This window comes from Mustela putorius, unplaced genomic scaffold (genome assembly GCF_011764305.1).
Source record: "Mustela putorius furo isolate JIRA1106 unplaced genomic scaffold, ASM1176430v1.1 tig00000407_pilon_pilon_pilon, whole genome shotgun sequence".
Classification (NCBI taxonomy): domain Eukaryota; kingdom Metazoa; phylum Chordata; class Mammalia; order Carnivora; family Mustelidae; genus Mustela; species Mustela putorius.
The window spans coordinates 13,339,311-13,355,028 of NW_025421373.1; the positions used below are offsets into that span (position 1 = coordinate 13,339,311).

Here is a 15,718-nt window from a genome sequence, read left to right on the forward strand (position 1 = left end):
AATTTCTGCACCTTATATTCTTTTCATGATCTGTAGATGTCCATTCTTACACTAACACTATTAAGGCACAGCATTCAAGAATGTGCTGATGCAATAAAATAGCGTTAAGTTCTCTACATATTTTTTGGCCCATAGAATTATTTTGGCCAGTCTAGATTCTTTCCATTTCCTTAGGAATTTAAGGATAAGCTTGTCAATTACTACAAGATCAAGCCTGCCAGGATTTTGATTGGAATTTCATTACATTTACAGCTTCATTTGAGGGTCTGATAGGAGCCACAAATTGTTCTAATTTGGGGGTACTACCTCCGACTGGATGCTCAAAGAGGGGCTCATGGAGATGATCACATGTGAGTGTAGATCAGAAGGACAAGAAGAGAGAAATTAGAAGACAGAAGATAAGAGCTCTTCCGACAGAGCATCACAGGACAAAGTTGTATAAAAACTTTGTTCAAAAACACAAGGAAGGCCAGTGTTGCTAAAATGTAGTGATAATGAAAATGCTTAAAGATGAAGTTGATTCAGAAGACAGGCCCTGAGGTTCTGTAGTGTTTTGTTTTGTTATTTAAAAGATTTTATTTATTTATATGACCCAGAGAGAGAGATCACACATAGGCATAGAGGCAGGTAGAGGGGGAGAGGGTTCTGAGCAGAGAACCTGATGCAGGGCTTGATCCTAGGACCCTGAGATCATGACCTGAGCCAAAGGCAGAGGCTTAACGCACTGAACCACCCAGGCGCCCCAAAGAGAAACAGGCTCCCCATTGAGCAAGGAGCCCAATGCGGGACTCGATCCCAGGATTCTGGGATCATAACCTGAGGTGAAGGCAGCAGCTTAACCAACTGAGCCACCCAGTCGATCCTGTTTCATTTTATGTTGTTTTTTTTTTTTTTAATTTAGCTTCACTATTCCTCCTCGAATTATTTTTTACTCCTCATATTAACTTAAATCAAGTTTAATGTTATCTTAGGTCTTTTTAAACTATTATTTCTATTTAGTTTTGGCACAGAGTAGCCAAACTGTTCAATCCCACTAGATTCCTTTTATTCTGTTTAGTTATCTTCTAAAGCTGTGTATATATTACTCCAAAACAAATGCTGACCAGCAAAAATACGCAATCATTTCACAGTGTTCTCTATTCAAAATAAAGCACCAAACCCAGCTGATGTCAGTGAAACGACTCAATGTTTTGACATGCAGGCAGAAAACAAGAGTTATTTTGTTTATCTACAGAGTTGCTATCTCCCTTGTATCACAGGAAATTCAGAGGGACTCCCATGGTAATAACTGAATAGCTTTTCCCTCCTGCACACTAGTGTGGTCTAGAGAAAAAGGCATAAACAAAGTTAATGAACTTTTAACAGGCACTTACAGGAATTTCTAAAGATGTTTTATCAATGTTCTGAAAATGATTTCATAAATGTGGAAAATTTATAGTGGTTTTTCTTCTAAGAATGGTCAATCTTGAAAAGTTCTACTTTTTTTTTTTGGAAGATTTTATTTATTTATTTGACAGAGAGAGAGAGATCATAAGTAAGCAGACAGGCAGGCGGGGCGCGGGGGTGGGGAGGCAGGCCACCCGCTGAGCAGAGAGCCTGACTCAGGTCTCGCAGGTCTCGATGCGGGTCTCGATCCCAGGACCCTGAGATCATGACCTGAGCCGAAGGCAGAGGCTTAACCCACTGAGCCACCCAGGTGCCCCGAAAACTTTTTTTTAAAAGATTTTATTTCTTTGAGAGAGTGCGAGTGTGAGAGAGAGATCATGAGCAGGGGAAAGTGAAGGGGGAAAAGCAGACTCCCCACTGAGCAGGGAGCTGGAAGTGGGACTCAACCCCAGGACCCTGGGATCATGACCCAAGCCAAAGGCAGACACTTAACTGACTGAGCCACGCAGGCGCCCCAAAAGAAAGTTTTTTATGCATAAAATATCAGAAGTAGGATTAAGAATATAACATGTTAGTTGTCCTTGATTGTTATTTATTTGCCATCATTCATTTCCAATTTGAGGTGCTAATATACTCTAGTCTAGACACCAGTTGATGTTTTACATTAAAATATATTAATAAAAGATTACTCCAAAATCAAAAATAAAAACAGAACTAGAAACCAAAATGTTGTTTCTTCAAATCTGACTCATTCACAACAAAAATGACTAACAAGGAATCTTATACCCACCCTGAGCAATTTTAATTAAGAAGAAAAAAGAACAAAGAGAAGAAAACTGCTTTTTGTTCAGTACTGCTTTTTTTTTCTTTTTGTGTTTTTTGTTTTGTTTTGTTTTGTTTTGAGAGAGAGAGATAGATCACAAGCAGGCAGAGAGACAGGCAGAGAAGGAGGGGGAAGCAGGCCCCCTGTTGTCCAGAGAGCCCAATGCAGGGCTTGATCCCAGGACCCTGAGATCAAGACCTAAGCCGAAAGCAAAGGCTTAACCCACTGAGCCACCCAGATGCCCCTCAGTACTACTTTTAATTTCTCAAATTTTTCATTACCACATGGAAGTTACCAGTCAAAGGCACACAGGCCTGATTTTAGATCTCTGGATGACCTGAAGGGTATTGTCCTAAACTCTGACCTATTCAGATACCACTCCTGCCGACCATACATGTATCTTCTCGAAATAATATCCTTAGTGCAAAAAAAAAAAAAAAAAAAAAAAAAAAAAAAAACTCCTCATGTTAGCTAGTATAATTCTCTTAATATATTTCATTCCCCAAGGATAAATGTTTCAGGATTTTATTTAAGATTTTATTTATTTGAGAGATACAGAGAGACAGAGCATGAGCGAAGAGTGGGAGAAGCAGACTCCCTTCTGAGCAGGGAGACTGATGCAGAGATTAATCCCAAGACTCTGAGATCATGACCTGAGCTGAGGGCAGAGGCTTAACCAACTGAGCCATCCAGGCACTCCAATATTTCAAGATTTTTATTAAAATATGACTTTCAGCAGATATTAAACACAGTAAACTGACATAGGCATGACATCTTTCAAATGGCTGCATTGATGACAACCTCATGTTACTTCTCTCCCAATATGATACAGTAGAAAGTACAAACCTATTAAGTCCTCTTGCAGAAAAGTCAATCAGAATCGAAATCAAATCTCCTTACCTCAGTTGACAAAAAACACATGAAACAGAGGAACAAGTTAAATGACATCCATAAGGAACAATTAAATAGAAACTTGGTCTAGACTCTTCAAAAAAGTCACTATCAGGGGGGATAAAGTAGGGGACCTAAGTAGACACTAAAGAGCTACAACCATGAAATGAATGTGTGAACTCTGACTGGATCCTGATTTAAAAACAAAACAAAAGAAAACAAACTGTAAAAAACATTTCAATGAAAATTAGAAAAATCTAAATGTGGACTGCATATTAGTTTACTAAATTGTTAACGTTCACAGATTTGATAGTTACAGTGTGTAGTAAGAGAATATTCTTATTCTTTTTTTTTTTTTTTTTTTTTAAGTAGACTCCATACCCAACATGAAGCTCAAACTAACAACCTACAGCTCAGGAGCTGCACGCTTTACTGAGCTAGCCAGGCGCCCCCGAATATCCTTACTCTTATAAAAAGCATGCTAAATTAGGAGAGAGGTGTCATGTCTACAACTTACTTTCAGACAACATAAAAAAAACCTGTAAATTTATAATTACATGTCAGTGTATATATGTATGTGTAGAAATAGATAAATAGAGCAGTTAATAGGAATTTTTTGTCTAGGTAGAGGGAATACAGAGGTTGAACTATTATTTTAACTCTAATGTAGATTTGAAATTTTTAAAAATACAAATGTCTTTTTCCACCTCTAGGTCATAAAGATACCCTTCCATATTTTCTTTCATTAACTGTGTAGTTTTACATTTCACACTAAGGTTTTTTTTGTTTGTTTGTTTGTCTCTCTAGAGTCCATATTTGTATGAGGTATCAGATAGAGACCATTTTCTTTTCCTATATAGAGAATTCCAGCTTTCTCTATAGAATCTCCAAGCCAATGGGTTCAGTCCCCACTGATTTGTGAAAGAATGATTTTTGTTCCCATGGAAAGACCTAACCAGAGATGGAGAAAAGGAACAAGAATGTAGGAAAAAAAGGAAAACAGAAAAAGGTAAAGGGTAAAGAGCAAAAGCATAAGTGCTTAGCAGAATAAGGGCTGAAGATAAGTGAAATTATTATCAAATTCCTATGCACAACCATATTTATTGAAGTACATAAAAGCCAATGAAAAAAGGATAACTGAAAATCTTTAAAAAAAAAGTACATGCCCTCAAAGCCCTTCAGGAAACACCCAATTTGTCTGGTATATAATAACACAAGGAGAAAGTTTTCAGAAATTAAACTATCTCCTACCAACCAAGAATGCGGATTACATTTTACTCAGCATTTACTCTTCTTCAGATAAAACAAAAACGATAGCAAAGCAGACATTCCAAGCATCTTAGGGACTCTTCTACAAACTTTCAGACTCCATGGAATGTTTCAAGGTGTCTTTAAAACTTATTTAATTGATTAATTTACCATCTAGATCAGAATTGTAAGACATGAATTTATAGAATTCATAGCTCTTCATCTCATCACTGACAGAAATGTAAACCGTTCTCTGTAAGAAAACCTTAAAAACATACCTTTTATTTTCAGCCAAACTGGCTCCTTCATCCTTCAGCTGCTTACTCTTCTCAGCAGAGCCCTCAGAAAGCATTTCTTTCCTTCGTTTAATGCCATGAAGCCAGTTCCCTTCTTCATTCTCCACTACATCCTTCTCATCGGCAGCTTCAGCTTCAAACTGCTGGGAAGTCACCTTTGAGACCTTCTCGCCAATTTTCCTCTTCCATCCAAAGGAAGCCATTCTGGGAAATTACAAAGAAACAGCTTTAAAATTCAAACTTGGCCTTTTATAGAAGTTCTCCAAATAATAGGTGAAGAAGGGATAACAGAATCAGACTGGCACCACTTTTTAAACTCCTAATTAAATGGTGGATCAAGGCAATAGTCAACAAAGGTTGCTAACATCATAAAGAAAGCCAACTGGACAGTATCTGCTAGTGGAAGGGCCATACCACCAACGAAGTTCCTATGAAGGTCACAGATGTTGGACCTATGAAGTCAAAAACTAATTCTGAATCAGACTGAGTGTACCAAACTCTACCAGTTTATAAGAAACCTGTGATGTGGATGAGCATGCTAGATAACATGTTAGAGATGAAGACAGCAAAAACCTTTAGAAAAATAAAACTGGTTTCTTCAAGAAACAAACTTCCAGGAAAAAAGAGAAAGATGGGAAATTAAAAAGAAACTTCAGAGACATACTAAACCAAATAAAACCTAGACATACTAAACCAAATAAAACCTATGCATCTTGTTTAGCTCTGGATTCAAAGAAGCCAGTGGGAAGGAAATATTTATGAAATAATAGGGGAAACCAGAACACTGATTTGATATTTGATGATATCAAGGAATTATCACTATTGCTTAAGGTATGATAATACTATTATAATAAATGTTTATAAAAAGAACGTTTATCTTTTAGGAATATATACTAAAATACTTCATGAGATTAAATGATATCTAGAAATTTTTTTCAAAGTGATCACCCGGGGTGCGGTTGCAACAGAGGAGAAATATAGATGAAAAGATTGCTCTGGGCTGATAATTGGTAACATTAGGTGATACATACACAGGATTTCTTGTACTTTCCTTTCTCATACATGTTTGAAATTTTTCACAATAAAAAAGTTTTTAAAAGAGTCAAACTTGGTAAATAACTTAATTCACAGAACTACTGGGTAAATTTAAAAGATGATACATGTTGAGCTGTTTTGTAAATCAGCAACGATACACATATGTAAAGGATAAGAAAGAAAGGACAATTGGTGAGACAAAATTAAAGAAAACCATAGAAGCACTCTACAAATTATGTATTTAGAAAAGGGATTTACTGAGGAATTCAAGAACTCTTACTATGTGCATGGATGAGCTTAAAGACACTGAGAAATTCCTGAAATTGTATATATATTTTTTTCTATGTGTGCATTCTGGAGAAGAGTATCTCAGCTTTCATTCCATTCTTAAGGGAGTCTAAACCCTGAGGTGATTATAATCAACTAGGGGCATAAGGAAAAGCCATGAAGCAGAGGTGTTTATAAACACTATCAAAGAATGGGCATTGTGGGAGTAAGGGAGAGAGAGAAATGAAATAATAAGTTCTAGCAGATGTCAAGGTCTTCATCACTGATGTACATGGCTGAAATAAAATACAAGTAATCAATAAAAGAAAGGAGACAAAAAAGTAAAAGGGACTATGAAGTTATGCACATGGGAAGGCCCAAGATAACGGCAGAACTTGGAGGGGTAAAAAAATTACAGGTCATGTGCTTAAGTTCTAAGGAATACAAGGAAGGTTCAATAAATTGTAGCAATCAAGAAATGCATGGGCAGATACACATGAACCACATGCTTTCCACTGGAGCAGGGGTTTTTCAAAAAGTCCAGAGGGGTAATGTATTATAAGCTACAGTGGGGAATTAGGACAATGCCAAACTCTCTTCCCAGACCCGTTATAATATAGGAGATATATTATATGATATATATATATGAGTTTCCTATGTCTGAAGAGGACTTTAAGTAACTTAGGGGAAGAACCAAGAAATGACTCAAAATGAAGTGTGGTTACCTTGGAACAGAAGGCCAGAGGCACAGAGTTAAGACAGTGTAAAAGAATAAATCATTAGGAAGGTCTCATAAGATACCAAGTTAATATACCTAGATAAGAACTCTAGTGTTTATAATTGTCCCTATGACAAGAACGAGGATAATTACATTTTCTGGCTTCAAGTTTCCAAATGGAACTTTGTTTCTAATTCAGCAACATGAGGAACCAGGTAATGTGGGAACCCCTGTTAACAGAGGAAAATTTGGTATATTTATGTAGGAAAATTACATTAAAAATCATCAGTCGAGTCTATATTATTATTGGGAGCAGGGGTTAAGATGGAGAGGAAAGGAAAAAGGAACAGAGATCTTCAACCCAAACCATTGTTCTAAATGTCAAAGACAGGGACAGGCTTAGACCCCAGATGGAGGTTCTCAACCATATATGGAAAAAGTCACACACAACACTGCCTTGGGTGTTTCTGCCATCTTCCTCCACAAATCCTTTAAGCTCTTCTAGAGGTCAGAGGCTGTGGAGGTCAGGCGAGAAGGACGTTACATGTGTTCTACAAGGCCTGATGACCACTAGTAGTTGACAAGTTTAGTCTTGAAGAGAGAGAAAAAAATACATTCCTCTCAGACAAGAGTTAATATTGAGTGAAAAGCACAGGCAAGTTCAGGGATAGGGGTAAAAAATAATGAAGGATTTCCTATCCCTAAGCTTCACATTTCCCAGAGAAATAGGCAGCTCCAAGTAAAGGGAAAAGAAACAGTTTTGAGTATTTGAGAAGAATAGAAAAGTTCCAAAGTAATCACTATAGAGAATGGGAAAACAGGAAAAGCAACAGTAAAGGATGAATAAAGATAGCAAACAGTATCAAGGTCCCACTCGAGGTTAAAAAGCATGAATCGGTTACCAAGACCATTAGCAGAGCTTTGTATTTTCTTCAAAACTGCCTGGAGACGACAAGAGTAGAGTCAATATACTCCAGAATAAGTGTTATTAGAGAGTAAAAAAGGATACTATAACTTCAATGTTGACATTTGAGGCTTCCTGGAGGGGAGGATGATAAGTTTTGAAAAATAAAAGTTGGCAGCCTTAAAAGGAGGGTGAGTCCTAAGATATATGCGAAACAGTCTCTAAACTGAAAAACGGAACACTCAGAGTTGATTCAGGTATCTTAATTAGTACTAGTCTGTTGTTCCATAAGGTTATCTGAACGTCAAATTAAAACTTCTTATAAATAAGGCTTTCCTGAGTCTATAGTTAGATGCACAAGGCGCCAACATCCCAGCCCTTACGTTTTTTCACCTGGGTAAGAAGTCATATGGGTAAATTATAATCCTATAGGTTTCACATTAAACTCATGAAACAACACAAATTCATTTAATACAGACTTATAGTTAATGAACACCATGAAAACTCTGAACAACAAAGCGGGGCTCTAAATTCTTCTGTTGGTCCAACGATCCTTACAGCAGGCATTCAATCACTGTGGACGGCTGGACAGTTCTCCCAGCCACAAGCCCAGAATGCATGTCTTCACTGCGCTGGAGGATGCAGCACCAAAGACGAGAAACCGCCAGCATCCTTAGGAAACCGAAACAGCATCCTTCGGGTACCGGGATGTACTCGGAGGTCAGAAATTCAAGAAGCGATTTACCCGAAAACGGCACCGTAACAGAGAAACCTGTATTAGCAAGTTCCCCGTGCGAAGTTCATAAAGGCTGCCCTGGACGTCCCCCGCGAGTTCACCAGGCCGTGCTCAGCTGCAGACACCCCCATCGCGGGGTGGGATGCAAGCTCGGGTCCGCTCCTCCCACCGCTAAGGGAAGGTCGAAGCAGCCCCGGCCTCCGTGGAGACGCGGAAGCCGCTCCTGACGCAGGCGTAAGGGAGGGCCTGACCCCCTGGAACCGCTCGTCTCCAGAGATCAACCTTAGCGTCCCCGCTCTGCCCACACCCTTGTTGGGTGTCAACTCCGACATCTGAAGCTTTTTCCCCTAACCACCAGACGCACCAGCCTCGTTTAGGATTCTTCCTCCAGCTTCCATCATGGTCAGCGTAAACCCCACTTACCTGATGACCACTCCCCTGGGCCCGTGTTTACATTGTGCTTGCCTTTACCCACCGGAACCGGAAGCTACCCTGCTGGACCTCCTACCGACCTGCCTTTGGCGCTAGGTCTCTCCCAAGAAACTGACCTGGCCGACCCGGGGCGTCGGAACCACGCCGAGAGACTGGCAGGGAAGAGGCGACTCTCAGAGTCCTTGTGGTTGCCAATCCCTTTCTCGGGACCACAAATCCCAGAGGTCACTGCGGCCGTTCCCACCCCACCACCCTCTGGGATTTGTAGTTTGAGCCACCCGCGCCCCGAGCGCCCTCTAGTAGCAGCCGGGAGCGTCTGGCGCACAAGCGACCGCAGTGCGCGGGAGCGCGGGAAATTAGGGCTGCGCGCGTTGAGGGGAGCGCAGAGAGAGGCAACCCCAGCCAGACTGCGTGCCCGGTCAGTACGCCGATGGAACAGTCGAGGCTGAGGGTCCCATTACGATAGGACCCTCCCTTAAAGGACTTTACAGCCTAAGAGACCGGCCAGTCACAAAGGACAGAAGCAAAAATCCACGGCAAAGGAGTCCAGGGGAGCAGGTCGGGGAGAGAGGCCCCTGGTTCAAACGTAGGCTTCACGTTGGAAAAAACAGGTAAGTTGGGCCCATAAGAAGTATAACCTGAAAGTAGCTGTGGTCTTGATGAGGGAGCACGAGGCTGGCTGAGGACAAAGCAAAAGCTGGCGCCTTGTACCCCCCCCCCCATCCGCTTCCCCTCTGTCCTGTGTGTAGCATCCCTCAGGCAGCCCTGACTGCCACGAACAATAAGCAAATAGTTAACTTGCAGAGCTCACAATCCTGCTAGACTGGAGTCTCCCTTGGCTTGCAAATGTCCTGAATCTCACTAACAAAGACGATTGATAGCAGGATTGTGACACCCCACCAACAAGTCTCCCAACTATCTTAATGTTAATGGCTGGTCTGAAGACAACATTGATCAAGCCGCCAGGACAAGGCCTCCGGTAGGCCTCCGATATCCTGGCACCTGGTAGGCCCTCTTTAGCATATAAAAACTCCCGTTGAAACCTCCCTTCTCCTCACCTCACCTCCCCTTCCTAGGTTCTAGAACTTCATCAGTTTGTGTCTTGAAAATAATTAAGTGGGAAAATGTAACTCAGAGAACTGTTCAGGAAATTGGAAAAATAGGATTGTGGATTTACCGATGTAGCTCTCTTGTGCAAAGGAAGATCATTTCTGTAGACCAGGCTTTCTCAACCTCAGCGTTCTGTTTCAAACTGCATCCTCCTTGTTGGGGAAAGGGAGGCTCTCCTGTGCGGGGTAGGATGTTCAGCGGCACCCCTGGAATCTACCCACTCGATTCCATCCACTCCCACCACCTCTACCACCTCTTGTGACGACCAGAATTGTCTCCAGTCACTGCCAGAGGTCCCTGGAAGGAAAAGCGTTCCCCCACCCCTGCCCCGTTGAGAACCGCTGTTGTGGAACAGTGATGCTCCGAGGTAAGCCTCAGACCCCCGAGGGTTGCCAAGACCTTTTCACATTATCTTCCTGTTCACAGTAAGACATCGTTTGCCTTTTCACAACGTTGACATTGCCCTGGTAACGGAAAAGCAGGGGTGTGTAAAACTGATGGCAGCTCAGCCATCAAGGCAATACCAAACTGTGCTAGCTTCCTTGTATTCTTCTCCACCACACTCATAGTACCTCCCCCCCAAAAAAATCCTTCACTGGGGCGCCTGGATGGTTCAGTGGGTTAAAGCCTCTGCCTTCTCCGCAGGTCATGATGTCAGAGTCCTGGGATCGAGCCCCACATCCGGCTCTACTCAGCGGGGAGCCTGCTTCCCCCACCCGATGCCTGCTGCTCTGCCTACTTGTGATCTCTCTCTCTCTCTCTCTCTCTCTCTGTGTCAAATAAATAAAATCTTTTAAAATATATATATATCCTTCAGGAAGTAGTAAAACTTATTTTATTAAAATGACCCTTGAACCCTTGATGCTCATAAAGTACTTCTGCTATGTATTGAAGTAGGATGTCTCAAGTAAAAGCACTTGTGAGATTGCATTATAAACTGAAATACATACGTTTTTGTGGAATACAACTCTTATTTAGAAAAACAACCAGCCGTCCAGCTGGTTATTCAGGCTTGGGTATGTGATAGGCCTTACCCTGAAAGTAAACAAATGGAGCCCGTTAACTTCAAGAAAAACAGTTAATGGTGTTGCCCAGAATATACTGTCATATCATAGAAGTGTATCATATAGAAGTATATAACTTCTAATATTAATTATGAAAGACACAAAGGTAGCAGCATGTTTCTTAATATGGGGAGAAGCTGACATGGCCAGGTTCACTGCAAATCTAAAACACTGAAAATCCATCAAGCCAAACGTTTATGATTTGTGTACTTTTCTAAGCTACATACCACTGTAGCCTTTAAAGAACATGTATCTCCCTGACAAGACACTCACCACAGGTTTATGCCTTATGGTCACATTCTTCGTGCTTGGTTCATAGTAGCTGTTTGAGGGCATATGGGTTGCAGTGCAAATTATTAAGTGGTACTTGAAGGTGTACCCCTTTCTAGGGATCTTTTCCTAAAACTCTCAAATAGTTTTACACTGGTAAAGGCAACCTCCCACACCAAGTTTTCACACTACCTACCACTTACTTAAGCCTATGAACTTGAAGTACCTATTAGAGTATATTTAATACATTTCTCATGCTGTTAATTGACAATATAATCATTTTCCAAGTTGCTGGAAATCCTCTAAGTTTGTCATAGTTACCATTTATTGGTACTCACAATAAATAGAACAGCCTATTTGTCTACAATAGGACAGTTCAATAAATATTGATATTTCAAACAAGAAAATTTATTGTACAATTTTATACAGTCAGGGAAAATAATCTAGAGCACCTTATAAATTCCCTAAAAAACAATCTTACATGCTATTCATAACATTCTTTAGTACTGTTTTGTTACAACTGTCAAACTATTTTAAAGATTTAGAATGCCAACAATCTACCTCAATCAAGCCCTGCCTAATGATGCCATATGGAATGTAAGATTTCATTATAGTTGAATTCTAACAGTAGTGGAATTCTAACCAGATCCAATGTTGACAACAAAGAAAATGGGTAACTACATTGCCTTTTATTGTATTTATCTTAGTATTTTTTGTTCAGGTGGTTTTTAGATGAAATAAAAAATCAGTAATTTAGTTGAGACAAAGATCACATTTGAATGCTAAGATGTGTTTAAGCACTGTATTTTATAATTAGAAACATTGTCAAAAAGATGCACAGGTGGTCTATGAATAGGTGCTTTTTTTCTTAGCTTTCCCAGAAGTTAAAAAATTTAAGCACAATGTAACATGAAAAATGATGTTTTTCTTTATCATCCATTTTTTAAATCAAAGTATTTTAAATTATATGCTTAAATATACCCCAGTCAAAACAAACATGAACACATCTCAGAGATACTGTACTACGAAGATTGATTTCTACCCTATCACCAATGTATAATTGTGTTGTACGTGGAATTTCAGTCACCTTGTCAGGAGAATTCACAATGAAAATGAGATTTCTGCTGTGGGTGGAGAAGATGGACAAGAGTTAGGGGAAAAGATTTATACAACACACTTGTCTCTTATTTGGAAGGTGCCAGTCAGAGCACAGATGCACAAAGCTCTCCATCCAGCCACAGTCCACAGTCCACCAAGCATTTATTCATTTAAGTGGTAGCACTGCAAAAATCAGGGAAGGGGGGATGGAGAGTGTGCTCTCATCTTTTTGTATAAAATAATTTAAAACTCTGAAAAACTACAAACGCATCTCAAGAGAAAATATAATCAAAGTAAAAGCAATGGAGTTTATTTCAGTGAAATTAAATTAGATATATTAAGCTCCCATATCCCCCAACCTGTAGAAAAGTTCCTCTCGGTGAGAAATCATTTATTTTAATGGCAAAATTTTTTTACATATCAGTAAAATCTGTTATATTTAAAACTATGTATACAGTACATTTCTGGCAAAAACCTTATACATCTTTCAGTTGTCAAGACAAAGTAAAAATATGGTTGCAGAAAATCACAAAAAATATAAATTGCTGAAAAGATAATAAAAAAAGATTAAAAATCATTGCATTGACTCCCTTTATCTTCAGTTAGTAAGAATTTGCAGACTACAAATTTTTGAAAGTTCTGATGCAACCTTGACATATTCAACCAAAAGTTGTCATTTCAAATATCCCAGCTTAAAAAAGAATTTACTGCAATAATCTGTGCGTTTATCATACTATTTGTACAAGTGCAATATTTAAATATCTTCAAAATAAAATTCAGTAACTAAAAGGAATCACAATAACTTAATAAGAAGCAAAGTTTACAAAATTAACAATTTTTAGAAGGTCCTATTTAATTGGTTCCTCCTTTTGTTCTCCCGAACTCCCCTCAACAGCTTATAGAGACATTATGAAGATGCCTTAGTTATATACAAATTTGTAACTTTAAAAATACAATCTTCTGTTCTTAACATCAGGAACATAATGCTGCATTTTACAGACCTTACATTAAGCCAATATTCCCCAAAACACGGGACCACATACAAGTTATAAATACACTTGTGAACTTATTATTTAAGTTGAACTCCTATTAGTTTATACAACTTTCAGATTCTAAGTTGAATAGAGAAGCCCTGGACGAAAAGAAACAAGTTTTGAATTCAGTGCACCTTTCTAGGGGCGCTGGAACCAAATCTACGACAGTTAAGCATGTAAGCTATCAAGACACTTGAGTACATTACTGTCTGAATACATAGGTGCTCACTGTATTTGCCAAAAACATTTCTATAATACAAAGATATGAAATGAGAAATAAGATAGCTCTTTTGCAATGGAAAAATGATCGATACCAAAAAAATCAATACCTTGGAGTTAAAATAGTATAAGGCAATTATGGGTGATATAGTATTTTTTTATTATTAGCATACACAGGACACCAATTTTAACTGATATGACTTTAAATTTTCATTTACAACTATTACGGAATGCTTCTAGGAAAAAGGAAAGAGCAAGGAAAAGAAAATATAGAGATCGTACAAAGATATTTAACCATCTTTAGGCAGTTCCCATAATGCTACCTTTTAAAAAGTGACTAAAATCCAAAACGTATGTGACCATTTAGAAGCACTAACCAATCTGTTCCATATTATACTGAAATAATAATGTCCTATCTGACTAAGGAGACAGAACCAAATGCAATGTGTAAACTCACTGAATCCTAGTTTGAAATAATGAGCTATGTAAGAAATTTGGAGGGCAACTGGGGCATGGTTGGATGACATTAGGGAATTACTAATTTTATGTTTTAGGAAAATGTCATTATTTTTAGGAAATGCTTAAAATGTTGAGGGTGATTACGTCAGCAACAGCCAAGTGGTTCAGGGGGAAAAAGCATACACACACACAAACACACACACACACACACACACACACATATACACAACTATATCTATATCTATAGATATAGATATAAACCAAACATGGCAAAACGTTGACCAATGTGGAATCTAAGTGGTAGATACACATGTGATCCAACCTACAGCCTTTCAATTTTTCTGTTTTTAAAAATGTTCACAATAAAATTTGGGAGAAAAAGTCGTATCTGAGCATTTAAACAATTTGTAAGAAATGTTCTTTCTGTGTGCTAAATCAATTTAAAAGATACATAACTGAATGACTAGAAACTTTTTATATACATTCAATACTGATATGAGCAGCGAACTTTGTGAGATTGACAAAAACATGATTTAGAGTATATGCAGCTCAGCTCTTATGACAAAAGAGATTTATATACAGAATATAGTAAGACAAACTAAGATTTACCTTAGTGCCTAGAGTATCTGAATATATAAGTTCTGTGCATTTTTGGACTTACCAAGCTAAAGAGAAAATTTTAATTGTATCTAACATCTTTGATGTGCTCACCAGATACTAAAAAATATTAAGGGAAGAGATATGGAGTAGTCATCCAGACTGTCACTACAGTTAGAAGATACTTGCTATTTAAGAAGATAAGGAGCCCCCAAAACAAAATCACCTATAAAGATCTCTGGGGATTCTAGGCAAATATTTATTGAATAAATTTATGAAGCAGTTATATAACACATCAACATGTAATAATATATGAAGGCCTTTATGGTAAATTAATATTCTACAAAGCCCTGTCTACACTAAATATAAAATAGCCAAATATCAAGTGAGCCTGAGAGACCTATAATTCATTGTGAATATTACATTATGCTATATGCCTACTGAACAATGAACAAAATTATCTTAATTCATTTTTGCACATTAGGCTTTTAACTATTAATCATATTCCAATTCCTGTGCAAACTGCATTCCAAAAGGCCAATCCTCAGTTATAATTAGGTATAACTTGATTATATATGGAAGCATTTGGCTATTATTTATTATGCATGCTTATTGCTATCAAAGAAATAAGCAAAGTTTTAGGTTTACTGTGCAAGAATTTTAATTAGATTTGCACACATCTCAAAAAATTCTATTGTGTGACTTCCAGGTCTCGGAGTTAAGTCAACAGGAGAAGAGTCAAGTGAGGTCATAGATGAGGTAAGAGAAGCTTCTGAGGATTTTCCTTGAGCCTCAGCATCTGAATCATTCCTTTGGCAAGATCGATAGTTGCTTACAGATCCCGATCTCTGTGGAGTAGCAGTTCCTGATTTGGCTTCAGTAATTTCATCTGGACAAAAAAAAATTTCAATGTATTATAATCCATGACACCCCCCAAAAGTTTAATAGCATTTAATTTGCTTCTTTCAGACCAATGACCAGCTACTAAAACCATGTTTATGCTGAATACTTTCTAAAATAGAGGTGATGAGTCTGTGTTAAAACCATTTGCCTTTTTTCCTTACAGTATGTATTCTCCTGATGGCTGATCAAGATTGGGTACAGTACACAGTTACTCATCAGTCTTGCAAT

The 15,718-nt window shown here is 38.5% G+C and overlaps 2 protein-coding genes and 1 long non-coding RNA gene across 11 annotated transcripts in view; 1 reads left to right on the forward strand and 2 right to left on the reverse strand.

Annotated features, from left to right (window-relative positions):
* TTC33 (tetratricopeptide repeat domain 33) overlaps nucleotides 1–8,936 on the reverse strand; it is a 30,625-nt gene extending 21,689 nt beyond the window's left edge. The window contains exons 1-2 of one of the 6 annotated variants that reach the window (XM_004737966.3): nucleotides 8,853–8,936; nucleotides 4,627–4,848 (exon numbers count right to left, since the gene is read on the reverse strand). In XM_004737966.3, coding sequence (XP_004738023.1) covers nucleotides 4,627–4,847 — 221 coding nt within the window. In that variant the 5' untranslated portion in view covers nucleotide 4,848; nucleotides 8,853–8,936. The other 5 variants (XM_004737965.3, XM_004737967.3, XM_004737964.3 and 2 more) reach the window with 5 other exon arrangements.
* A 102-nt stretch (nucleotides 8,937–9,038) lies between these two features.
* LOC106004903 lies at nucleotides 9,039–10,551 on the forward strand. Its single transcript, XR_001177972.2, has 3 exons — nucleotides 9,039–9,347; nucleotides 10,013–10,213; nucleotides 10,492–10,551. It is a non-coding gene; the product is annotated as an uncharacterized LOC106004903 (long non-coding RNA).
* Nucleotides 10,552–12,566: 2,015 nt separating this feature from the next.
* Nucleotides 12,567–15,718, reverse strand: part of PRKAA1 (protein kinase AMP-activated catalytic subunit alpha 1) — a 33,138-nt gene continuing 29,986 nt past the window's right edge. For all 4 annotated transcript variants that reach the window (XM_045079505.1, XM_045079504.1, XM_045079506.1 and 1 more), the window contains one exon: nucleotides 12,567–15,476. In XM_045079505.1, the coding sequence (XP_044935440.1) occupies nucleotides 15,232–15,476 (245 nt within the window). In that variant the 3' untranslated portion in view covers nucleotides 12,567–15,231. The remainder of the gene's footprint in view (nucleotides 15,477–15,718) is intronic.